Source organism: Terrapene carolina, unplaced genomic scaffold (assembly GCF_002925995.2).
Source record: "Terrapene carolina triunguis isolate 2854851 unplaced genomic scaffold, T_m_triunguis-2.0 Scaffold236, whole genome shotgun sequence".
NCBI classification, from domain to species: domain Eukaryota; kingdom Metazoa; phylum Chordata; order Testudines; family Emydidae; genus Terrapene; species Terrapene triunguis.
This window is the reverse complement of record NW_020664587.1, coordinates 1,100,058-1,126,500: the sequence shown is the minus strand read 5'-3', so window position 1 is coordinate 1,126,500 and position 26,443 is coordinate 1,100,058. Positions and strand designations below refer to the sequence as shown.

At 44.8% G+C, this 26,443-nt stretch overlaps 1 protein-coding gene across 3 annotated transcripts in view; it reads right to left on the bottom strand.

Annotated features, from left to right (window-relative positions):
* The window catches only part of EYA3 (EYA transcriptional coactivator and phosphatase 3), a 141,120-nt gene that overhangs the window by 43,595 nt on the left and 71,082 nt on the right, over positions 1–26,443 (bottom strand). For 2 of the 3 annotated variants that reach the window (XM_024201430.3, XM_024201432.3), the window contains 3 exons: positions 21,328–21,394; positions 14,840–14,982; positions 3,575–3,712 (listed from right to left, as the gene is read on the bottom strand). In XM_024201430.3, the coding sequence (XP_024057198.1) occupies positions 3,575–3,712; positions 14,840–14,982; positions 21,328–21,394 (348 nt within the window). The remainder of the gene's footprint in view (positions 1–3,574; positions 3,713–14,839; positions 14,983–21,327; positions 21,395–26,443) is intronic. The other variant, XM_024201433.3, reaches the window with a different exon arrangement.

Below are 26,443 nucleotides of genomic sequence, written 5' to 3'. Positions count from 1 at the left end.
CCTGCTTCCAATCTCATCTCTTCTGTGTGTCAGAGATCTCCGGCATCTCCTCTTACCTTGCTGACTGCATCTTATTCTGCAGCATGTCCTTTAATAGGGGAGGAGCAGCTCTCTCTTGGTGTCCCAAATAGTTCTAGGTTTCAGAGTGGTAGCCGTGTTAGTCTGTTTCAGCAAAAACAACGAGGAGTCCTTGTGGCACCTTAGAGACTAACACATTTATTTGGGCATAAGCTTTCGTTCTGTTCTCAATATCCACCTCTTCTCCTCTCCCAGTGTCTTCTTGAATACTTTCAATATCTTCTTGGATACTTTCAACTACCACCTCTATGGTGAGGTTACCAAATCTACCACATTCACTCCAAAAACTGACCTGATCTTTCCTCCTAACCCCACCATTCCATCTCCTTTCCTTTTCTGTCTACACTGACAACTTCTCCCTCCCTCTCTTCCAGGCTCATATCTCAGTGCTCCCTCCTCCTCCCAGCATCCAGTGCCTTGCTAAATCCTAAAGTTTTTCTTCCTACTATCCCCCAAATTCACCCTCCCCTCACTGTCCCCAAGGCAAAGACCTCTCTCATCTTTCCCTTTAACCATCTCCCGCCTGGCCAAATGTCGCTGCTAAATTTGCATCTCCCCTGCTCAGACCACACCAGCCTTTTCATTCAGACTTCCTGTCATCATCAACAAGCCCTACCTAAGCTTGCCCCTGGTTACATCTAGCATGGCCACTCACACATCCACAGAACACCAGACATTCCAGTACTTCTGGGAATGATGTGGGCCGACCCCCACTTGTGTGATCTCGCACGCACCATGCCACATGATGGACACCATTTTGAAAAGCGTGCTGCTGCACCCCCATGCAGCAAGGTTATGCCAGAGGGCAGGGGGCTCTTCAAAATGGCATCCCCCATCCAATACCTGGTGAAACCGCATCCAGTTTGGACTCAGTACCGGACGGGGGACAATCCTTAGAAAAGCAGGACTGTCCGGCTTAAAATTAGATGGAGAGCCTGCCTAGCTACATCCCAACTCACTCCTCTCTCCCTTCCCTGTCCTCTTGCCAGCCTATCTCCTTTTGCCCCCTCTGGCTTTGCCCTCTTTATCATGCTGCCCTAAATTCAGAACATTCTCCCTCTCCTCATCAAGTGCCTTCTCTCTCTTTCAGCCTCACCTCTTAATCTCCTCCCACAACTCCAGTCACCATGGATGAAGTTACCATCCTTCATGTCATTCAGGCCCATCCCTGCGGGTTATCTTCAACCCGGCCCTCTTTCTAGAGACGTATGACCAGGCAGTGCCTAAACCCTGCCAATTTTTCCTGAGTAACATCCTTTCCTCTCCATCCACAACTCCCATCCAGATTCCCATCACCTTGTGTCTTGACTGCTGTACCCTCCTCTTTTCCAGCCTGGACAAATCCCATCTTGCCCCATTTGTATCCATTCAAAGTGGTGCTGCAGAGATCATTTTCCTAGCTCATGGCTTCAAGCACATCACCCCTCTCTCTGCATCCCTCCACTGGGTCCCCGTTCTCCACTGCACCAAACACAAAACTATTGTCTTCACTTCCAAGGCCCTTCAAGCCCTACCCCCACCCATCTATTCTCTGTCACGCGATGGTGATGCTGCTCTGCCCACGATATTGCCCTTCAGTGCCTACTGGTTAACCTTTCAAACACACCTTTGGGCTGTCCCCCCAGCTGCCTCTAACACTTGGGAGGAGCTGCCTGGAACCATCAGCAAAGCACCTCAGTATCTTCCTTCCAATCCCTCCTGAAAACCCCCTGATGCCTACAATGGTTAGGCAGGTCGTGATCACTGCCCATCATGGTGAGCAGTGCTGTATGATTGTTTCTTGGTTCTCCCCCATCTGTCTCCCCCATCTATCCACCTGTTCTCTCATCTGAGACTTCAATTAGAAGTTCTTTGGAACAGAGACTATCTTTTTGTTATACATGTACCGTGTCTACCACAATGGGGTCATAATCATTGACTGAGGCTCCTAGGTGCTACTACAATACAAATAAATAATCCCTCCTTCCTTCTCCTCACTACTAATCCCCGCTTCTCCTTCTCCTGAATTGCCGTCCCATGTCTTGTCTTTCTGTCTCATTCTGATGGTGGTGATGTGGGGTATGACAGAAGTAAGGAATAGCTCTTATCAGAGCTTGCAAAACTCTCTCTAGAAAATGTCATTATCTCTATATGATGAGACGATAATAGTGACAGTGAGAGCTGGACAATTCAAAGGGAAGACTGACACTTTCCAGAAAGCATAATTATGCTCTGAAAGGCGGTTCCATTCAAATGATAACATGGGGCTCCAAATTTATACTCTCACTGCGTATCAAATGGATACAGTTTGTAAGTGAAGAACCTCAAACTCCAAGGATCTGAGGGTCAAGTTGGATTTCTTCTACCTCTCACATCACCCCTGGTGAGCCTGTATTCTGCAATTGGAACTTAGATTGCAATTCTAGTGATGGTGCAGGACGCAGGACAGCATCCAGCAACCTCTTACGTATCGTCTTATTTGTATGGCAATTTCCAAAGAAGTGAAAATTTATTTCTGTCAGCAAAGCTACACGCAGAGCAGCTTCACTGAAAGGTGCCATTTCTAGATAGACAGTCACTTTTCGAATTTTAACTCACAACAAATCGATGTTTCCAGCGGTCTCTTCTAACCCTATGATGGGAAATGAGTTCAGGATAAATGCATCCTTGGGCCTTTCCTGATCACAATGCAGTGAGCTGAGAAAGCATCAGCCTTAATGATGCACTTCATCAGCTGTACAATTTAAGTCATGTTAAAGCCCACACAAATGAGAAACTAGCACTTCTTGAAATTCCTTTCTGAAAAGACATTTCTAGGAGGTTCTCAAAAATCCGAGAAATTTGTCAAAGAATGAATTTTCACCGGAAAACACATTTTCACTAGTAAAATGGCAAAAATCAAACCTGAAACAAGTAACTTTGCATACATTTTTTTTTCAACTAAGCAGCACTTTTACTTCCCAATATTAAAATGAGAGTCCCTGGCAGGGGGTGGGCGGGTGGATATTTGTATCCAGCTCCAGTGTCTACAGCTTCACTTTCTAGCTGACCTTGTATAATGAAGCAAGCACACACACTGGTACCCAGTGCAGACCATCTCTGCCACCCTAGCTAGCACACAGAAAAGAACACCCTTTGCCTCAAGAAGCAACACATGAATCTTAGTGCAACTCATGCCCAGGACTGCTAAGAAACAGCTTGAGCTACAAGAGCATTCTGAGGAGCGGCATGCAAGTGAATAACATTCAATCTCCTCTTTCCCACCCCGCCTTTGTTCTTCACCCTGTTAGGATTCATCAGCATGGCATAAGCCGGCTGGGTGCAGGCAGAGCTCTATATAGAGTACAAACCACATATACAACACACAGGGTCTGGAGCGTACAAGAAGAGAAAAATATGGCTTGCAAGGCACAGAGAAGCATGCACAAACCAAGAGCAAACATGCTGGCCTCTTTATTTGTGGTGTCTGGACACGAATAGGTGGAGAGAGATGTAGATAAAAACCATGCCAAGTTACCTTGAATAGGATAAGAATAATGTGCTGGGCAGGACTGGCTTGTGGTTAACCCTGTAGTGCAGGTAAGAACATTGTGCTGACTTGGAGATGGAGTCTGAATTAAACCACTTTCAGGTTTCATACCTGGCCACAGTGCACCTGAATCAGATAAATTGGACCAGTTACAAACAAATACGCTGGGACCAAACAGAATGCTTACTACCCGAGAACAGTTTGTCTGCTTGTTACCAAAGTAAATGACTGACAAAGTCACATATAAAAAAACCAATATTGCTTTTATTTTGCAATAGCAAATTCCTGATTCTCGGGTTGGATTTGAGCTGCTGAGATAAAGCTAGCTGAAAAAGAAAAGCTTAGAGACCAGCTAGAGTAGTTTCTAAACCTTTCAATGGAAAATTCTTTGACCCAACAATAGGAGCTATTGCAATGCTGGCACCAAGGAGCCACTCATCACTCTCTGGGACTTGGACTGCTACAAAGTGTTCTCAGTAGCCCAGACTGCTACTCAGAGAGATAATGATCCAGCACTCATTTAGTCAATGGCAGTCCTTCCATTGGCTTCAATGGACACTGGGTGGCTCCTACAGCATTAAAGGGGAATTCAACTTCCTATCTAGTACTTAAAAAAAAAAAAAAAAAAAAGAATTAAAAGTAGTGTCAGATCCTACGCCTGACCCTGAATCTCCTGCCGATTCATGGAGTTTTACAATTACACTTGACTATTTATTTTAAAAAAATTATTTCCCTTGTTTCTGTGCAAAAACTGACAAATGGGGGAAATGACTGACTGCCTTCAGGGGAAAACAGTGAAATTGACTGTATAGGCAGGGCTCACAAATGCACAAAGTAAACAAACTGCAAACAGGAGAATAAGTTTTTCCTCAAATCTCTTACAGGTATTGCTTAAGATCACTAAAAAGAACAGGAGTACTTGTGGCACCTTAGCGACTAACACATTTATTTGAGCATAAGCTTTCGTGGGCTACAGCCCACTTCTTCGGATGCATAGAATGGAACACACAGACAGAAGATATTTCTACATACAGAGAACATGAAACGGTGGGAGTAGCCAGACCAACTGTAAGAGGCCAATCAATCAAACTGTAAGAGGCCATCAGCAGGAGAGAGAAAAAAACCTTTGAAGTGATCATCGAGATACAGACTAACAGGGCTGCTACTCTGAAACCCGTCCTTAAGATCACTGGAATTGAACAATAGTGGCACACATACAGCAGTGTGACTTCTCAATGCACATGTCCCTTTAAGGTTCTGCCTACTGCACTCAGGTGGGAACGGAATCAGCACGAACAGCATCTCAACAAGGCAGCCTAGTCAGGAGCAGGGTTCTGCAGCCTCCTAAGCTCCTGATTTCAGCTGCTTTCTGAACTAACTCCAACATCAGCAATAACAAAACAATTGGAAATGGCAGAAGTGCTACATGACTTTTTTGTTTCAGTTTTCACCAAAAAGGTTAGTAGCAACTGGATATCTAACACAAAGAATACCAGTGAAAATGAGGTAGGATCAGAGGCTAAAATAGGGAAAGAACAAGTTAAAAATGACTTAAGACAAGTTAGATGTATTCAAGTCACCAAGGTCTGATGAAATACATCCTAGAATACTCAAGGAATTGACTGAGGAGCTATTTAAGCCACTAGCAATTATTTTTGAAAACTCATGGAAGACAGAAGAGATTCCAGGAGACTGGAAAAGGGCAAGTATAGTGCCCATCTATAAAAGAAGGGAATAAGGACAACCCAGGAAATTACAGATCAGTCAGCTTAACTTCAGTACTCGGAAAGATAATGGAGCAAATAATTAAGCAATCAATTTGCAAATATCTAGAAGATAATAAGGTGATAAGTAACAGCACGGATTTGCATAAGGGCCAAGGGGCTGAGATAGAACTGCTAAAGAGACTCTTCATTTTCTGACAGCCTCTTCCCCATTTTAACTGGGAAATCTTACAAGTAGGATTACTTTTGTTTGTTTGTATTTAATTTCCAAGTTCCTTCTTTTACTTTTAAGTAGAAGAGGACAGAGGAAAGCAAAACAGTCTCATTTGTCTGGCTCAAGGGCAGCTACCAGCTTCTAGACATTTCCTTTACCTTTAAAAAAAAAAAATCCTTCCTGTGCCAATGTTGGTGTATAGGGCAGAAGCCAGCTTCTTCCATTCCTCTGTCATTTGCTGCTGCTTCCATTTGTTCTGTGGTGTTGAGATAAACTATTCAGCCGTCCCTGCTAAGGGTTCTTCTTAAGGTTTCTTTTAGGCACCCTCATTTCCTCACACCAGTTGGTTTCCACTTGACAGCTTCATGTGGGAGTCTGTGTGTTGGAGTACTGCAGAAAGAGATCTGGGGGTCATCGTGAATCACAAGCTAAATATGAGTGAACAGTGAAACACGGTTGCAAAAAAAAAAAAAAAAAAGCAAAAATGAACCCATCATTCTGGGATGTATTAGCAGGAGTGTTATAAGCAAGAAATTAGAAGCAATTCTTCCACTCTACTCCATGCTGATTAGTTGTCAACAGAAGTATTGTGTCCAGTTCTGAGCGCCACATTTCAGGAAAGATGTGGACAAATTGGAGAAAGTCCAGAGAAGAGCAATAAAAACGATTAAAGGTCTAAAAACATGACCTATGAGGGAAGACTGAAACAATTGAGTTTGTTTAGTCTGGAGAAGAGAAGACTGAAAGGGGACATGATAGCAGTTTTCAAGAACATAAAAGGTTGTTACAAGAAGGACGGAGAAAAATTGTTCTCTTTAACCTCTGAGAATAGGACAAGAAGTGATGGGCTTAAATTGCAGCAAGGGCAGTTTAGGCTGGACATTAGGAAAATCTTCCTAACTGTCAAGGGGGTTAAGCACTGGAATAAATTGCCTAGGGAGGTTGCGAAATCTCCACCATTGGAGATTTTTAAGAGCAGGTTAGACAAACACCTGTCCTACAATTCTATGATTCTACATGCCCCAAATATATCCAGCGTTTCCTTCTGATTCTGGTGGAAACAAGCTGCTGGCTGGTGATTCTCGGATCTTTTAACTGGTGAAGAAGTCTTTCCGATCAATGTCCAGAATCTTTCATAGGCACTTATTTTTGAAGGTGTCTAATTTTCTGTCTAATGTCTTAATAGACCTCCAGCTCTCGCAGCCGTATTTTAGCACCAAAATTATGTCTGAATTGAAAATTCAGAGTTTTGTTCTGGTGATGTATATCTTTGATTTCCATACGTTGTTGAGTTTAATAAATGCTGTGGATGCCTTTCCTACCTTTGATGTCATTTCCTTCTTGAGGTCTCCATTGGCTAACATGGTGATTCCCAGGTAGATGAACTGTTCTACTTTCTTGATATTTCTGCCTTTTAATGTGATGTTAATGATTGCTGTCTGGGTTTCAAGGATGTTTGTTTTAGCATAACTAATTTTGAGCCCTGCTTGGTCTGCTTTTTTTGCCAAGTCGTCTGTCTCTGTTTGTAACTTTTCAGGGGATGTTGTTCAGTAGCACATTATCATTAAAGTCTAGTTCTTCTAGGCATTTGCCACCTATCCATGGTATACCGGTATTTGTGTTGCTAATACACTTCTTCATTATCCAGTATATGGTGATGCCAAACAAGAGCGCAGATAAAATGCAGCCCTGTTTCACGCCACTGTCCACACTGAACCACTCTGTTGCTCGGTTGTTCATCCTTACAGACTACTTCACATCTTTGTATGTGGCCTTAATGAATTTACGTAATGCTGATGGAAATTGCACAGTGATGTGTATCCATGAGAAGCCCATGACAGACCCTTCACAGCTCAGCTGGGTTTGAGTTATCACAGTGAAAGAAACTAGTTTTTAAAAGTAGGAAGTAGTGTATTTTTCCCAATTTGATATACCATATATACTCATTCATTAGCCCGTTCGTTTATAAGCCGACCCCCCCAAAAATGGATAGGTAAAAATAGCAAAAACTGTATGACCCTTTCATAAGCCGCCCCTATATTTCAGGGGTTGGACAACTTTGGCTCCCAGCCCGTCAAGGTAAGCCGCTGGCGGGTCGGCACGTTTTGTTTACTTGGAGTGTCTGCAGGCATGAAGCACCTCATCTCCCTGTGGCCACGGTTCACCGTTCCCAGCCAATGGGAACTGTGGGAAGTGGCGCGGCATGCCAGGTAAGCACCCTGCCGCGTCCATAAGTTCGGCCGATCGCGGCTCCCACTGGCCACGGTTCGCCGCTCCAGGCCAATGGGGGTGGCGGGAATCGGCGCGGGCCGAGAGATGTGCTGGCCGCCGCTTCCTGACGCCCCCATTGGCCTGGAGCGGCGAACCGCGGTCAGTGGGAGCTACAATCGGCTGAACCTGCGGATGCAGCAGGCAAACAAACTGGCCCGGCCTGCCAGGGTGCTTACCCTGGTGGGCCGTGGGACAAAGGTTGCCAATTCCTGTATTAGATATTCAATTCAATGATTCCATAGAGTTTAAAATCATCAAATTTTGGTGTAGACCCGTTTATAAGCCGACCCCCGCTCTTTCATGCGTCACTTTTTTACCAAAAGTATTCGGCTTATGAACAAGTATATACGGTAATTCAAAGATGGCTGAAAACAACTGGCTCAAATTTGCTGAAGAAAACTCTTCATTTTTGGGCTGAGACCAAACATGAAAAGAGGGGTTCAGAAGGAAACTCCTTTTTCAACCTTAACTATAGTGATCACTAAGCACAACTGCTATAAAAATACCTACATATGTTAAGGTGATGTAACATATCTTACAAAGCCATTCATGTTATTGTTATAGAGAGCAAGGATAATGCCAAACTTAAACCATTTGGGCTGAAATTTTCCATGCTGGGCATCTACCTCAGATGTAATTTATTTATTTATGAAAGTTTCAGCAAAAGTGGTTCAGCTGTCCATTAGGGGGAAATGCATAGAATCACAGGACTGGAAGGGACCTCGAGATGTCATCTAGTCCAATCCCCTGCACTCATGGCAGGACTACGTATTCTCTAGACCATTCCTGACAGGTGTTTGTCTAACCTGCTCTTAAAAATCTTCAATGATGAAGATTCCACAACCTCCCCAAGCAATTTATTCCAGTGCTTAACCACCCTGAAGTTTTTCCTAATGTCCAAACTAAACCTACCTAGCTGAAATTTAAGCCCATTGCTTCTTGTCCTATCCTCAGAGGTTAAGAACAACAATTCTTCTCCCTCCCTCCAATTTGTTCTTGACAAATCCATGCTGACTGTTACTTATCACCTTATTATCATCTAGATGTTTGAAAATTGATTGCTTAATTATTTGCTCCATTATCTTTCCAGGTACAGAAGTTAAGCTGACTGGTCTGTAATTCCCTGTGTTGTCCTTATTTCCCTTTTTATAGATTGGCACTATATTTGCCCTTTTCCAGTCTTCTGGAATCTCTCCCGTCTTCCATGACTTTTCAAAGATAATCGCTAATGGTTCAGATATTTCCTCAGTCAGCTTTTTGGATATTCTAGGATGCATTTAATCAGGTGCTGGTGACTTGAAGACATCTAACTTGTCTAAGTAATTTTTAACATGTTCTTTCCCTATTTTAGCCTCTGATCCTACTTCATTTTCACCAGCATTCACTATGTTAGATGTCCAATCACCACCAACCTTTTTGGTGAAAACCAAAACAAAGAAGTCATTAAGCACCTCTGCCATTTCCACATTTTCTGCTATTGTTTTTCCCCACTCATTGCTCTCCTTAAAAAAATGGAATAACCACTTTATTGAGAAGCTCTAGTGCCATCATGCATTTGGGGTCAAAAATGCATTTTTTCCCATCCTTCTGAAAGTCTGCTCAAATTTAGCCAAGTTTGCACATGCTCAGTAGAGTTTTGTGGAGTCTGCCAGGGTTATTCTCTGTCCATCCACATGGAGTATGCTCAGTCCCCTAGCTCCCACCTGTTGACCAGCCTCAGCATGTGCCATCCCCAGAGAGTGACATCATCCTGGGGCTGTTATTAAATATGTTAATACAATACATCTTTCAATGCCTACCTCCTTAAATTTGGTTAAGGACAAAATTTAAAAAAATAGGAACCTACCATTAGGCTCCTAACTCCATACTCAGACAACTGGTCGGGTTTTAAATGGTGCTGAGAATACAACAGCTCCTACTAAAGGCTACTCCTGGGGGAATTCTGCACCAAAAAATTAAAAATTCTGTGCCTGACATTTTAAAATTCTGCAAAATTTTGCATATTTTGTCAAAATAACAATATAATCAAGCCAGTTTCAATTATTTTGGTAATTTATTTCAAAATACCTGTCAGCAAGCATGTCTGTAACAATACAGACAAAAAAAAATAGATTCTGGTAATTTTTTTTTTTTACAAATAGATTCCTTACTAGGCATATTAATACAGAACTTTGAATAATTCATTCAAACTACAATACAGAAACGTATTTCCTGCACCCATCAGAAGCAATGCAAAGGCTTGGGGGAGTTAGGGGTAATAGAGAAACTGAGGGAGAGGAAAGGAGCCTGGAGTGAACCTGGTGGGTTGTTGGGTGTGGGTGGGAGAGGTATGGAACAGGGTTTTTTTGGGGGAGGGGAGGGACTGCTAGGGGGTTGGGGAGCCTCCTCCATGCAGACCCTTGCTGACCCCAAGCCTCTCCCATTCACAGGACCGGCTCTAGGCACCAGCAAAGCAAGCAGTTGCTTGGGGAGGCAGATTTGCAAGGGGCACAAGAATCCAGCCTGGGAGCTGAGAACCAACAGGGGGCCCTGGGAGCTGTAGTTCCTTGGTTAGCTCCCTGCCTATAGAGCCAGCCCTGGAGCAGGGAAAGAACTACATTTCCCAGCATTCCCTTGGCCACTAGCAACAGGAAAGGGTGGGCGAAGGAGTATGGAACTGAAATCTGCAGCTTGCTGTGAATGGTAGGAACAGAGCCAGCTCTAGGTTTTTTGCCGCCCCCCCCCCGCCCGCCCTGGGCTCCCCCCGCGCCCCTGTATTGTCCCAGCCCTGGACTCTCCCCCGCCCACACCCCCTGCTGCCCCAGCTCTAGCCCCCACCTGCACTCCCCTGCTGCCCCAGCCCTGGGCTTTCCCCCCCCCTGCACCTCCTGCCGCCCCAGCTCTGGCCCCCACCTGCACTCCCCTACTGCCCCAGCCCTGGGCTCTCCCCCCACCCGCACCTCCTGCTGCCCCAGCTCTGGCCCCCACCTGCACCCTCCTGCCGCCCCAGCCCTGGGCTCTCCCCCAAAGAAGGAATTGGGGGGACTAAATGGATGGTGCACCTCTCTATCTGAAGCCTAGCAAGGGAGGTATGTGGATCCCACTAGAATTTAAAATGAAAAGTAAGGGAGGGGAGGCTCTGGACCTGGGCAGCTTTAGATACAGTACCAGGCACTTAGGAGGATTTCCACTTCTGAGCCATGGAAGGAGAAATTGACTTTTCCTTTCCAGATATAGCTAATATTCAGAAAGGGAATCTAGCACCTGCCTTCCAGATTTGAACACCCTCAAAATTAAGGAGTGCTCAAGCTCAATTTGGGCAGCTGTTACTTCATTTCCTCCAAATCAAATATACTGATCCACTGTAACTTGCTGTAGAAAAAATAGAATAAATTGAGCAAGAAATGCTTCCCAGTGGTTATTAGGACTGGAATTGCTATTTCTAACAGCCATTGCTTTTTTTTTTTTTTTTAAAGTTTTAGTTTTATTTGTTTAAAAGGAAGACCGTGATAGTGCATTCCCCATAGAAACAAAGAATGGAACAAAAGAATAATAAAGGCACCTCAACTTTTTCTCATTTATGTAGGACAGTCTTATAATATGCATCCAGATATCCTCCAATCACACAAGCTGAAAATTGTTCCACTTTATTGCAGTTCTGTAACCATATGGGAACCAATCCTGTCTGTGTTCTGTGCACATCTAAAATTCCTGCTGAATGACCCGCCCTGGGAGCGAGTTACCAGTGACCCAGGGCTGGGGAGGCAGGAGGGTGCAGTTGGGGGGAGGGGGAGAGCCCAGGGCTGGGGTGGGGGGGCAGCCAAAAAATTTTTTGCTTGGGGCAGCAAAAACCTAGAGCCGGCCCTGCCCATTCATTCAGGCACATCTGCCCCTGTTCCCACACCCCACATCCCCATGTGGCCCTGCACCCCCACTCCCATCCCCATGTGGCTCTGCACCCCCACTCCCATTCAGTCTCTGGCTCAATGCTGTCACCCCACTAGCTCCTGAGCTCACACCCCAGTCTATCCAGCTCACTCGCCATTCTGAACACCAGTCTGTGACACTCTCCCCCCCCCCCAGCAACCCTGTGGGCCCCACTTTGTTTGTCATAACCGGGCTCCACGGGCAGGGTGCTGTGATGAACTTCTACTCCTGGGGGAATTCTGTGCCACTGCGCACAATTTCCGCCCCCCAGAAAATACATTCGGTCTGAGAAGTGCTGCAGTTCTGCCTTTTGCCCACCAGAGGCTGCTGTGGTGCCAGAACAGCCAGCAACTGGCTGCATTCATGCTGCTGGCTGATCTGGCACCATAGCGGCCTCTGGTGGATGAAAGGCAGAACTGCAGCACTTCTCAGGCAGAATGTATTTTCTGTGGAAAAAAAATTCTGCAGCCAGACATGAATTCTGCATGTGCACAGTAGTGCAGAATTCCCCCAGAAGCATTAATGGCAATGGGAGCTGCAGGGCTCTTAGTGCTTTGGGAAATCAGACCAATTCTTTAGATGCCTAAATATGGACTTCGACACTAAATCTAAGTGCTGTTGTTTAAAATCTTGGCCTAAACACTTTCACAAAAACAAACACAAAAAACCCCCAACCAAATTCACACACTGTTAGGATAATCAATGAAACACATGTAGGAAGACAAGAGAACACACAGAGCAATATATATTCTTCATGTTTACAGTAAATGAACTATCAGTGTGCAGGTCATCTATGGTAGCAACTGAATGAACCTCTAAACAAATGCTCAGATTAACAGAAAACTATATGTGAATCTGAAACAACGTCCTGAAATCACAGACCGGATACACAGCAAGGCAGACACACATGCACTCAAAACCATAGTCTGGGAAGTGTGCAGAGGCAGACTGACATTTTTGTTTCATTTTGCTCAATACAGCCTGATTGTTCTATATATTCCTACAGCGAACAGAGTGTTCATGAACAGTACATGTGAGTGAAGACCTAGCTATCAAGAGAGCTGCAGCACAGTAAGTTTCTCTGTGCTGACCCCCGCTTCGCCCCATGGGTGAAATGGGAATTCAGTCTCCACCACCCACACGGATCTCAGGATCTAGCAAGATGGATGCCAAGGGGGGCAAATGCAATGTAGGTACCCACTAGGGACTCTGCTGACACCACCAATTCAGTTGACCTCTTTCCATGAACGTCCCCGAAATGGTAATAAATCTAGGTCATTACTGACACAGTCTGGGCTGAAAGTGATGAAGCAGAAAGTCCTCAAAGTCACCCAATTCCCCCCACTCTCCAAAGAGCCAGAATTTCTAACAGCCACTCCTACACACATACATCCCCAAAGACTCCTAGTTCTATAGCTTTCATCCAGCTAGTGTCATGAATCTGTCACTGGAGGTTTTTAAGAACAGGTTAGACACACATTTGTCAGGGATGAGCTAGATAATACTTAGTCCTGCCTGAGCGCAGGGGGCTAGACTAGATGACCTCTCAGGATCCCTTCTAGTCCTACGATTCTATCAAAGGGCAAATTTCTCAACACTAGTGCAGAAAAGAAGGTGGTCTGGAGGATTCAGACCCTCAATATATAAGTGATTAGATGAGGAATCATTCCCACTATCAGCTTTTTTTTTTTTTACATGCATATCTTGACCCAAGAAACACCATCATTCTCCCATTTCACAAATGAGATAACAGAGTTTGGACCATTTCAGCAGGCAGAGCTGGGGATAGAACCCAGGTCTCTAATAAAACTGAGCCAAGTCTCTTCCACTTTGCGAATCTTTTAGAAGCAACATGGCAAATTAGACAGTGTTGCCAACTCTTCCAGGTTTACAGTGAGAGAGGCAGCTTTGGCGCCTACTGTAGGAGCTCTTGTGAGAGGAAGAGCATGTTACTCTCTGTCGACTAGCCCATACAAGGAGACATGACATACACACATTTCAGTGGGCTACACAAGTATTGTAAGACAGCAGTGAGATGCTAGGCATCAGGATTGGTTAAACAGCATAGTCAAATGTAATGATGCAACTCTTGGGGTCATCTGTGGGGACTGATCCCTGGACCGTGGATATAAAATCATGAGCCACTACCACTTAAGCTGAAGAACTAGATCTCTTCAAATGGACGCAGCTGCAGAGTACTATGTGGTCCAGCTGCTAACGGGTGATAAAGCCATGTTTTCATGTAAGTTACAGAAGCAAACTGCCACCCACACACTAGAGAGGAGGCGGGGGGGTTCAAAAATCAGAACACAGTCCAAAAGACAGGATTGAGTTTTGTTTCTCTCATTACTTTTGCGACACTCTTACGATTTCTTGGGGTCTGACTCATAATTTTTTAATTTTGGGGGTTCGCAATATTAGAAAATGAGAAAATCCAAAGGAAAATTCAGTGATACAATCACTCATGACACCCTGAAATGGCTAATGCAGAACTTAAATGTTACTGCAATGTAACCATCTGTTTCAGTGGCTTAATACATAACAGGAGCTATGGAGCTAAATATTATTAGCTGAGTAATCTCAAAGACAGTGTAACAGGCAATCTACGTGCAGTGAAATGCGAGGTGAGGCAACAGGTCTTTTAATACTAGCCAATAGGCCAGTACTAATGTACCAGCAAAAAGGAAAGAAAGATGATACCTAGTGGAGAGATGTTAGATAGGGCAACACTGGAGAGGTGCTTTGTCCCATTTCACCTGGTACATAAATCAGCACTGAAGCAGTCAAGTAATAATTTGAGAAAACTGTGATCCTCAAGTATCAAACATCCCTGCAGTCAGCTTGCCAGTCCACCAGAATTAACTGTGAGTACATCAGATTTTTTACAAGATCTATTTAACACATCCGCACCACAGAGACAATGCACTTTAAACCTGAACAGCTGTCAACTAAATACACTATTCCCTCATTTCCAACTGTTCTATTATTGACAGCCACGCCTGCGGTCTCTTCTGTAAATTCTTCTCTCTAACACGTCTGGGAAGTTTGCTGGAAAAGCAATGGGCATGGGAAGTACAATTATATACATTGTTTGAAGAGACAATTTAAAACTTGACAACTTTTCTGTTGACTCCTTACCAAAAGGAGGTAGTCCGTAGGTCTGGGTTGTCTGAGGGTAGATGGCATAGGGCTGAGTCTGCTGTAGCGCTTGGTACTGAGTCTGACCAGGATAAGGGGTCATCGTTTCTGATATAGGTACAGAAAGGATATGTGCATATGGCCTATAAAAAAGAATTAAAATGTTCATATTCTGCAGCTCTCATCATGCACATCCTGAAAGGATGCTTTAGAAACATGTGCTAATTATAAATACAGGGACATGTACTTTTTAAGGAACTTAGGAGGATAATATAGCAGCTGACAGAAGCTCCTGGGTCTGATTTTCCGCCATGCCAAGCATCCACATCTCCAAATGAAGTCTTAGAGAGCTGTGGGTACTCAGCACCTCAAGGAAGTCAGGATGCTTTCCCACAGTTTTTAATAGTTTCAGAAGAGTCGAAGTGAGTTAGTAGCAAGCTCCACTGGTTTCAGTAGGATTTGAGCACAGAGTTCCCATAGAAATCCCAGCCAGCATCATTAATATCAATTAATCAAAGGGATACACTGTTACAAATGTTTAATGGTTAAAAAAGTAAAAAATATTCCAAGTTAATGAAAGCCATCCCATCTGCTTGGCAACAAAGCAATGCCTTAGAACTTGTCCATACTACAATTTGTAAGTGTTTTGACACGTTAATACACGACTGCAGTATGAGGTTATGAGACTGCATGAAAGCAAATATGGAGAATTAAGGTATCTAGAAATTATTGTGCAATGGGAGAAAATACTAAAATCTACAAGTATAGAAGAAGGCTGGGACATCCTAAGATGAAAATCAAGGTGATGGCAATTTGTCTTAAAACAAGACAAAGAACAAGCAGATGACAATGTGGCTTGAAGCGCTGAGCTGAGGTTTAAAAAACTGTACTTAAGTGACAGAGCAGGGAGCAACTGAATAAGAATACACAATCAATAAAGGCATTCCAGCATCTCAGTGAAGGGCACAGAATCTGGACAGAATACATGATAGGGAAAGAAAACAGCAGAATGAGCTAATAAGGCTAACAATAAGAGAAGGATTTTATAATAAGGATCAAGGAAAAATAAACTAGCATGAAAGTAAGGCCACTAATAAATTAGGAGGGTGAAATAGCAGTAACACCTCTTAAATGGCTTACTGAATGGTTTTTTAAAATCTAGTTTCATCAAGAAAAATAAAAGAGAGATTTGGACAGTTAGGAAGTAATGAAGACCTAATATTAATAAGAACCAGGCAAGGGAACACTTAGGATTTCTGTGAGATCCATTTCTCTACTTTCCGGATGAAAACGCATCCTATGTTTGTAAGCTTACCAAACCATTATTTATGAAAAGTTATGGAGTACTGGGGAGGTACCAGAGGATGGTGGGCAGGGTGGAGAAGGCGGTATCAATCCTCAAAAAAGGAAAGACAAGTGATCCTAGAAATGACCAACAGGAAATTCTACATTCAACCCCTAATAAAATGGAACTTAATATGTAAAGTAAATGGTAAACATCTAGGCTGGGGTTTTCAAAGGAAGCAAAAAGGGCCCCAAGTCCCAGTGACTAGGATCAGAATACCTCGCTCCCTTTTGAGAAAATATCAAACAATGTACGAAGAGTACACTGGAGATGTAACACATCTGATTATTCCCATTTCCTTTACATTTGATGCTGACAGCTCCTTTTCCCAGGTATGCAAGTGCTTAGATGTCATCAATGCCTAAATAAAGAGGAGACAGTTGAAGCTAAATATTTGTGAGATAGAAGGCATGATGATGGGTAGAGGGAAATATCTATAGGAAGTAGCAAACACCATAACATCTTCCATCAAGGGCATCTATTCTCCAATCATCAAGATAATATGCAGCGTAGTGCCCAGAACCCCTGACTGAGATCAGGGCCCATTGTGCTAGGTGCTGTACATGTATACAGTAAGAAACAGTTGCTGCCTTGAAGAGCTTCCAATCTTAGACCCAGCCTTACAAACTCATGCAAATGGTTAATTTTACATAAGTGAAACCACTAATTTCAGCAAAATTTCTCACATGGCTAAAGTCAAGCAGGTACATGTTTACAGGACATGGGGCTAAACCAACAAGACATACACCAGGTAGAAGAAAGGGAGTATTATCCCCATTTCACAGATGGAGAACTGAGGCAAAGAGAAACTGAATGACTTGCCAAGGGTCACACAGGAAATCTGTGGCAGAACGAGGAACTGAACTCAGATCTTCTGAGTCTCAGAGGGGCCTTCCTAGATACCTCACTGCTACCAGATATCCAGGTAACCACAGCTGGTAAAGATATCTTTTTTCATCTGTGGTAAATCAGATGGATGAGGACCTGGCATTGTGACCTGTGCACTGACAACCTTCGGGCTAGATACTACAATGCACTGCCACCTGGGAATGAAGGCACAAGACTGAAAAGGCTCGTTATGGTTCAGAAGGCAACAGTTTGCCTGCCCATCAACATAAACTGCCAGGTTTCCTACTTTTGACCCTCACACCGGTCCTCCTTATTTTTTTCTTTTGTCCTGCGTAATTATTTGAGTCCTGGGCTCAGTGGATCCTCGCCATAGGCTGGGGGAGAGTCCTTTAGCTGTAGGCGGGCTTGCACCTGCCCACCTCCTGGAAACCAATAGGAGGACCCTCTTGCAGCGAGGAGCTGCTACTACTGGGCCCAGAGCACCCTCTTCAGCTTCGTCTGGGCCAGATTCCCTCCCCACCCCCCACTACCTCACCGGCTGGTGCTCTCGCTGGCGGCTGTTGCTCCTTGGGGAGGGGGAGTGAGGACCCCGACACTGCTTTGCTACCACCTGTGGGGTCACTCCTGGCTGTCTGCTAGTTGCTGCTGCTGTTGTCTGGAAGCCTGCTGCTCCCTTGGGGAGGAAGAGGAGGACCTTTGCTGCGGGGAGAGCATGCAGGACCACTGCAGGACACTGTGGAGGAGGCTTACTACAGGACTGAGCGATTTTTTCCAGCTTTGCTCTTGTGGTGGTGGTAGCTACTGTTGCTGTGGGGTGCAAGGGGAGCGGCGTGAAGCCCTCCCCCTGGTCCATCTGCCCTTCCCTCCCATCACCACCACCACTGCTGCTGCCCCCTCCATCACCTCCCACCTACCACCTGGACCTGTTCCTCATCCCTCCGCTCAGCCACTTGCCTCCCCCTTTTTTTCCACCATTTGGGACTGCAGCAGCAGCAAACAAGGACAGCGTTGTGCAAGGGCACGTGGGCACAAATGCCTTTCCCCTCCCTTTAGACTTGCCCTCCCCTCCTCTGCTGCTTTCAGCTGGTGGACCTCCCTCACCCTCTGCTTTGCCCATCGGCCTTCCCGCAGCAGTTTGCCCCCTTGCTGCCCATATTTGCCCCCATGCCCTCCCGCTCAGGTCTCATAGCAGTTTTTCTGTTTGTTTGCCTGTCCCGCTCCAGTCCCTGGAAATTTGCCAGTTTGCCTGCCCCACCCTGGCCCTTGCAGTTAGCCCCTGCAGTTTTCCTGCCCCGGCCTGCTTCCAGCCCGTTCCTTTCTCCACTGCCCTCCCTCCCCCACCATCCAGTCCCATCGTTAAGTAAGCCCATGTCTCACCCCTATGCACTTGTACCCCTTCCCCTTTTATGTTGAGCCCCTTCGTTCACTGCACCTCCCCAATGATATTATAGTCCTTCCCTTTCCCAGGGCAGCCGGAGGCACCGGTATTTTCAACACGTGTTGGTAATCGCGCCCCTCCCCTGCCTTGATTGGTGTCCCCAAGCTCCCCACCCCCCGTGACGCCCTCCTCCCCTGCTTGCAGCCTATTGGGGAGGAGTAGTTGGCCTTTCCACCCCTTCCCCTCCTTTTCCCCCCTCCTTCTGGTGTGCATCCCTGTCCCTTCTGAGAATGGTGGGGGAAATAGCAGGTGAGCCCCCCGCCCAGGTTGACCCTGCTGCCTCCCCTCAGCCTGCTCCCCCATCCATCCCAAAAATAAACTGCCAGGAACATATCTACCCAGTGTTCCAGACACAGCCCCCAAACACCCGGTCAAACTCAGAGCCCCAGTCCTGTTCACAGCCCTTAACCACGTGAGCCTCACCTACCTTACTCCAGAGCCCTATCATGACAATTTCACTCCTCAGGGACAACGGAACTGTCAGTAACTAGGGTCAAGAATTATTCAGGGTGCTAAAAAGGAGCAGAACTAGAAGCAATAGAATAAAATTAAGAGAAGGAACAATAAAGATGAATACGAGAGGACACATCCAGTTACTGTGACTGTGAAACAGTCTCCAAAGGGAAGTGGGGGAAGCTCATTCACTTGGAATATTTAAGACTAGAGAAAACAAAGCACTGGAGACAACAGGAAATCCTTCTGCACTCATCTACGTGAATTAGATCATAGGTACAATTTTCAAAAGGACATAAGTGACATGGGAGCCTAAATCCCACTGGAAGTCAGTGGGGCTTTGGCTTCTAGATCAGTTAGATGCGTTTGGAAATTTTACCCCTTTCCTTTCTCTCTCTCCGGTGTGTCTGATTTTATACATAAGGAAACTATTTCATTTTCACTCATGTCCAGTTTATTCATTCACTGAATACCTTGGGCTTGAGTCTATAATACCTTATATTCTCAGTCATTACCAAGTGACATGATACCTTAGCAATCACTAAAGGCCCAATCCAACTCCCACTGAAGCCAATGGCAGTCTTTCCATTGGCTTCACCATGTGCTGGACTGGGTCACATATGCAGCAATGCCAATTTGTTGTCTATAAAAATACCATTCTGCAATGTTAAAGGTTCTGCTAAATGCAGGTTGAGATGGGAGGAGGGGAAGGTTAACATAAGAATGGACATAGTGGGTCAGACCAATGTTCCATCTAGCCCAGTATCCTGTCTTCCAGCAGTGTCCGATGCCAGATACTTCAGAGGGAATGAACAGAACAGGGCAATTATCGAGTGATTCATCCCTTGTTGTCCACTCCCAGGTTCTGGCAATCAGAGACTAAGGACACACAGAACATGGGATTGCATCCCTGACCATCTTGGCTAATTAATTGTCATTGATGGACCTATGCTCCATGAACTTACCTAGTTCCTTTTTGAAACCAGTTATAGTTCTGGCCTTCACAACACTCCCGGGAAGCGAGGTCCACAGGTTGACTGTGTGTTGGGTGAAGAAATACTTCCCTTTCTTTGTTTTAAACCTGGTGCCTATTAATTTCATTGGGTGACACCTGGTTCTTGTGTTATGAGGAGGAGTAAATAACACTTTCTTATTCACTTTCTCCACACCATTCACAATTTTATAGATCTCTATCATATCCCCCCTTAGTCATCTCTTTTCCAAGCTGAAAAGTCACAGTCTTTTTAATCTTTCCTCATATGGAAGCTGTCCCATACCCCTAAACATTTTTGTTGCCCTTCTCCATACCTTTTCCAATTCTAATATATCTTTTTTGAGATGGAGTAACCAGACCTGCATGCAGTATTTCAGGTGTGAGCGTACCATGGCTTTATATAAAGGCATTATTGTAGTTACTGTCTTGTTATCTCTCTCTTTCCTAATGGTTCCTAACATTGTTAGCTTTTCTGATTGCTACTGCACATTGAGCAGATGTTTCATAGAACTGTCCACAATGACTCCAAGATCTCTTTCTTGAGCAGTAACAGCTAATTTAGACCCAATCATTTTGTATGTATAGTTGGGACTATATTTTCCCCATGTGCATTACTTTGCAATTATCAACATTGAATTTTATCTGCTGTTTTGTTGCCCAGTCACCCAGTTTTGAGAGAATCTTTTGGAACTCCTCACAGTCTGCTTTGGACTTTACTATCCTGAGTATTGTCTGCAAACTTTGCCACCTCACTGTTTACCGCTTTTTCCAGATCGTTTATGATTATGTTGGTTCCAGTACAGATCCCTGGGTGACACTGCTATTTACCGCTCTCCATTCTGAAAACTGATAATTTATTCCTACCCTTTGTTTCCTATCTTTTAACCAGTTACTCATCGATGAGAGGACCTTCCCTCTTATCCCGTGACTGCTTACTTTGCTTAAGAGCCTTTGGTGAGGGACCTTGTCAAGGCTTTCTGTAAGTCCACGTACACTACATCCACTGAATCACTCCTGTCCACATGTTTGTGGACTCCCCTCAAAGAATTTTAATAGATTGGTGAGGCATGATTTTCATTTACAAAAACAATGTTGACTCTTCCTTAATAAATCATGTTCATCTGTGTGTCTGATCATTCTATTTTTTACTATAGTTTCAGTTTGCCTGGTACTGAAGTTAGTACTGGCCTGTAATTGCCAGGATCGCGTCTGGAGCCTTTTTTAAAAACTAGTGTCACATTAGCCATCCTCCAGTCATCTGGTGCAGAGGCTGATTAAAGTGACAGGTTATGTACCACAGTTAGTAGTTCTGCAATTTCATATTTGAATTCTTTCAGAACTAAATCAAAAGTTTTAACAGTTTAGAGAAAAATGCAGTTATAAAATTTAGAACCAATTTTTCAACTTACTTTGCAGAATATAGCTGTGAGGTATAGTCATTTGGTGACCTTGGGATGTAATCAGTGCATGTCAGAACTGAAAAAGAAACATTTTATACAACAGAATTGTAATGAAAGGATTTTTTTAAACTACACAATTTCCAAAAAAAGTAACAAAACTTAATGAATCACAGTGAAACATTAGCACGTCCCACAAGGTGTTCTAACCTGACAAACCATATAGCTGTTAAGTTTTTGGAGTGCTTTGGATATATGGCTTAAAAAATATTTACAAATGTGTTTAAACAAGGTGAAAAATGTAACTTCCTGCCCCTGCAAATAAGTGCATCATTCAGAGCAGCAAGTTGTCCCTTCACAGACAATAAGACCAGAATCTATGGCTTTCATTTCCTTGATTTTGGGAGTGTGACAAATCCCCTGAACATTCTACAGTTCTGCACGTGCACCGATGCTTCACTTCAGCATGCACTGCACTGAAAATCCCCTGGAACCCAGCTGTTACTGGAGCAGCTATGGTGGCTAAGGGACAGAGAGACCGCGAGGCCAAGTTGAGCCAGGCTCTGCCCCCAGACCCCTCTCCCCTGCCCCCAAAATACATGGGCCCAGCAGCCCATCTTCTCCCTCTGGTGGCACCACATTAGGCAGGATCCCCCAACCCATCTCTTGGGGGACAGGACAAGAACTCATGGAGCTGAGAAACAGCCTGGCTGCTGCCAGAACAGCTGTAGCAGTAATGGGGAGAGCACCAAGCTTTACCACCTGCTCTGGATCCTTCACATGGCCCTGGCAGCCCACCTCCCCCTTGGGGACACTACATGAGACAAGAGTTCAGGGGCAGCATAACAGGACCAGTCTGAAAACACATCCACTTAGCCTCAACGCCTGTTCAGAAGAGCCTGCTATATCTTGTCCTTGGCTATACTGTCAGTAAAAGGGGGCTACTTAGTCAAGTATTGCTTCTGTGGGTTATCCATCCTCCTCTAGTGGCTTGTTCACATACAGTAACAGCCTTCTGCTGCCAGCTAATGTAGTTAGCCCTGTAGCTCAAGTAGTACATCTGAGGGGCAGTTCAAACACTGTTAATGTGAAGTTTATTACAGTTGTACATGCCAATGTTTTTACTTTTTTCTGTTTAAAAAAGCAAAAGGAAATTTAAAAAGTTATTCAGGTTGCAAGGGCAAGCACTCAAAAGTGCAGAAATCTCATATTTAATGTTCTGCGTGTGCCTTATGATACACTCTATAATTACATGGTCACCTACTGTTTTTTCCACAAGACCTCTGCCTCATTCAGTGCACAGTTGGTGTTCAGGGAATGAATCAGGGCTGTGCAATAAATGAGGTCATTCTAGTCTGTGGGCTCTTTGCCTCATTTGCTCTAGAAGTTGGAAGGCACACAGAGAACGAGGAAGGGAACTGGAGGAAGAAAAAAGATGGTCCTGGGGTAAAGGCAGTTAAATGCCACTTAGAACTGGCTTCTATCCTGGCTCTCCCACACACTTCCCATGCTTCTTAAACCAATATTGTTGGCAGCTGACCACTGACTGCATGCCCCTCACTTTCTGGGTGCCTAATGTGACGACTTGGGGTTCCAGATGCACAGAGGTGCTGAGTGCTCAGAACAGTAAGTCAAGTCAATGGGAGCTGTGGGTGCTCACCACCTCTGGCAGCAAGGCAGTAAGATGTGGAGTTGTAGGCACAGGAGTTGGCAGTCAGGATCCTGAGTTCAGATCCTGGCTCTCCCACTGATTCAACATGCGTCCATAAACCTCTTTCTTTGTCTCAGTTTTCAGAGTTATGAAATGGGGATGATAAACACTCTCCTACCTCACAGGGAAGTTGTGAATATGAATTCATTAGTGTCTGTGAGGCTTTCGTACTACATCAATGAGAGCCACAGAGGAGCCAATGAGCATATTACTAACTCTGTAGTCAGCGCAGGGCTTGGATGGGGCATGGTAAATAAGGCAAAGACCACACATTGAACGATGAGCATAAGAGCGGCCTCATTCCCTGAGCGCAGTCTGCCCTGTGCACTGAATGAGGCAGGGGTTCTGTGGAAATAATAGGGTGTGATTATGTAATTAAAGAACTGTATGCACTAGAGGGCTAAATTACAGTTGCACAGGCAACCTTCAATTGACATTTTGACTTTGCAACCAAAATAACTTTCTTTTAACTTAGTGTTTTGGGATATAGTTTAATTATACGATGTAATCCAGTCTGATATTACAATCCTGCAAACATAGTCTGGACCTTATAGAAGCTAATGAAATAGCTCCCTCTGCTGCTTAGTATTAACTATTGAATGTTGCGGGCTATGAGTAGAGATGGCAAAGAAAGTCTCGGGGCTTGTCTATACAAAGGGCTAGTGTGTGGCAAGACGGGATGTAAATCTACAGCGCACTAGCTTGCCGCACACTAACCAGCCGTGTGGACCCTGCAACCTTAAACTAAACGTTCCCTAGTGTGCTTTGACCTACTACTAAACAGCAGTAGGTCAAAGTGCACTAGGGGAGAGGTTATTTCCCTGTAACTGGAGATTCTTTGAGACGTGGTCCCTTTCTGTATTACACTGTGGGTTACGCATGCGCACCCATGCGACTGGATTGAAAGTAGAGTCAACTGGTCCACACATGTTCCCTGACTTGCCTTGTGCTGCCATCCAAGGCGATAAAGGGCAGGACAGACAGACTGTCTCCGGTTCCTTCTCCACTGTGAATCAGACAGATTCAAAACACAGAGGAAGGGCGGGTGGGTAGTGGAATATAGATAGCAACCACAAATCTCAAAGAACCTGCAGTTACAGGGAACTAATCTCCTCCTCTTCTTTGAGTGATGGTCCCTATTGTATTCCACTGTGGGTGATTGGCAAGCAGTACCTTAGTTGGAAGAAGGTGCAAGGATGAGGGTGGAAGGGTCGTGCAAAGAACCACCATGCCAAAGGATGCATCTGCTGCCAAGTCCTGCACCAAGGCGTAGTGTGTTGCCAAGATGTGGACAGAACCCCACGTGGCTGCTTTACAGGTCTATAAAAGGCACAACTTGAAGGGATGCCGTGGTCATAGCTTGGAGTGAGCTCATACCTCTATTGGGCGAGGTTCGACAGCTGGTAGCAGAGTATAATGCAGCTAGAAATTCATTTGAAAAATTCTCTGGGTGGAGATGGCCTATCCCAAGTCTCTCTGCTACCTCAGTAAATAGACTTTCTGATTGGTTTCGTTCTCTGCCGGCAGAAGGCTAGAGCTCATTGGACTTTGAGGGAATGGAGAAGACGTTCTTCTGCAGATGCGTGTGGTTTCGGGAAGAAAACAGGTAGGTGAATGGATTGGTTAATGTGAAACAGATCACCTTAGGTAAGAATTTCAGGTGTAGGCATAAGGAAACCTTATCTTTGTGGAAGACTGTAAATGGCACATCTGCCATCATAGCATTTGAGTTCCCCTATCCTCCTCGCCAAAGTAATAGCAACAAGAAAGGCAACCTTCATGGAGAGGAGGGACATAGAGCAAGATTCTATTGGCTCAAAGTGGGGTTTCATTAATACCGAGAGTATCAGATTCAGGTCCCATTGAGATGCAATTGTTCGGAGAGGTGGGAAGGTTCTGACGAGGCCTTTCAAAAATCTAGTAGTTAGTGGGTGTGTAAAAATAGAGTAACCTTCCATAGGAGGATGGAATGTGCTGATCGCCACTAGGTGGACTCTCAAAGCGCTGAGGGCAAGGCCCAATGCGTACCAGGAAAGAATGTGGTCCAGGATTGGGGGAATATCAGTTGCTTCTGGTAAAAACTCTTATGTTGTGCCCAAGACAAAAAACATCTCTACTTAACTCAGTAATATTGTCTAGTGGAATTTTTTCCTACTGTTAGAGAGAATGTCTTGTACCACTGAGGAACATGCCTGTTCTATAGTTGATGCCCGTCCAAGTACCATGCACTGAGGTGAAGTGGACACGGATTGGGGAGCTTGATCTCGCCATTGCACTGTGTTGAAAGGTCGGGAAGTATGAGATGGGGATCGGTGGCCAGAATGACATGAGCAGAAGATTGGGGAAGCAGAATTGTCTGGGTCAGAAGGGGGCAATCAGAATGACCGTTGCCTTGTCTTGATGGATTTTGTAGAGCACTTGAGGTAGGAGCAGTACAGAAAGGAAGCTATAGTTGAGCTGGTGTGATCAAAAGAGAAGGAGGGCCTCATCCTGACAGCAGTAACCGAAGGCTCCCTTGGAGCAGTATGTGGTGCACCTGCTGTTTGTCTGAGAAGCGAATAGGTCCTTGGTTGCGGTCCCCCATTGTGTGAAGATGTCACGTAGCACTGCGTTGTGAAGTTCCCACTCATGATTTATCACAAAATGTCTGCTGAGTGACGCTGTGAGAACATTCTGTGTCCCCGGAATATAGGCCGCAGATAGGCTAATCTGATTACTGATGAATCAGTTCCAGAGTTTGACCACTTTTGCACACAGAGAGGTGGATCTCACTCCTCCTTGTTCGTTGCAGTAAAAGACCATGGTGGTGTTGTCCAACATGATCAGGACATGATGAGAGTAAATGAGTGGAAGAAAGGATTCACACGCTCTTCTTACTGCTCAAAAGTTCTTGGACATTGATGTGCATTCTGGATTCTTAAAGTGTCCATGTCCCTTGTGTGGTATGGTCATCGATATGTGCTCCCCAGCCGAATAGTGACATGTCAGTGATAACAGTTCTGTCTGGGGAAGAAGGAAAAAATGGGGACTCCCACACACATGCGATGTGGGCCTGTCCACCATAGGAGGGATGATAGTATCTTGGGTGGGACTGTCAGCATGAGGTTCATAGAGTGACGATTCAGTGAATATACTGACTGAGGCCATGTCTGCAGGCAGAGAAGGTGAAGTCTAATGAAGGGAGTCACGTAGGTGCATGAAACCATATAGCCAAGTAGAGAGAGGCACATCTTGGCTGGTACAAAATGGTTGTTTGTGATGCGAGCTATGACGACATTCATTGCTTGAAATCTGTCTGTAAACAGATATTCCTGTGCCGTGATAGAGTTTAGGGTAGCTCCAATGAAGTCCAATGACTGCGTGGGGTTGAGGATTGACTTCTTGATGTTGATGCTGACTTCTAGTGAAGCAAGGAGG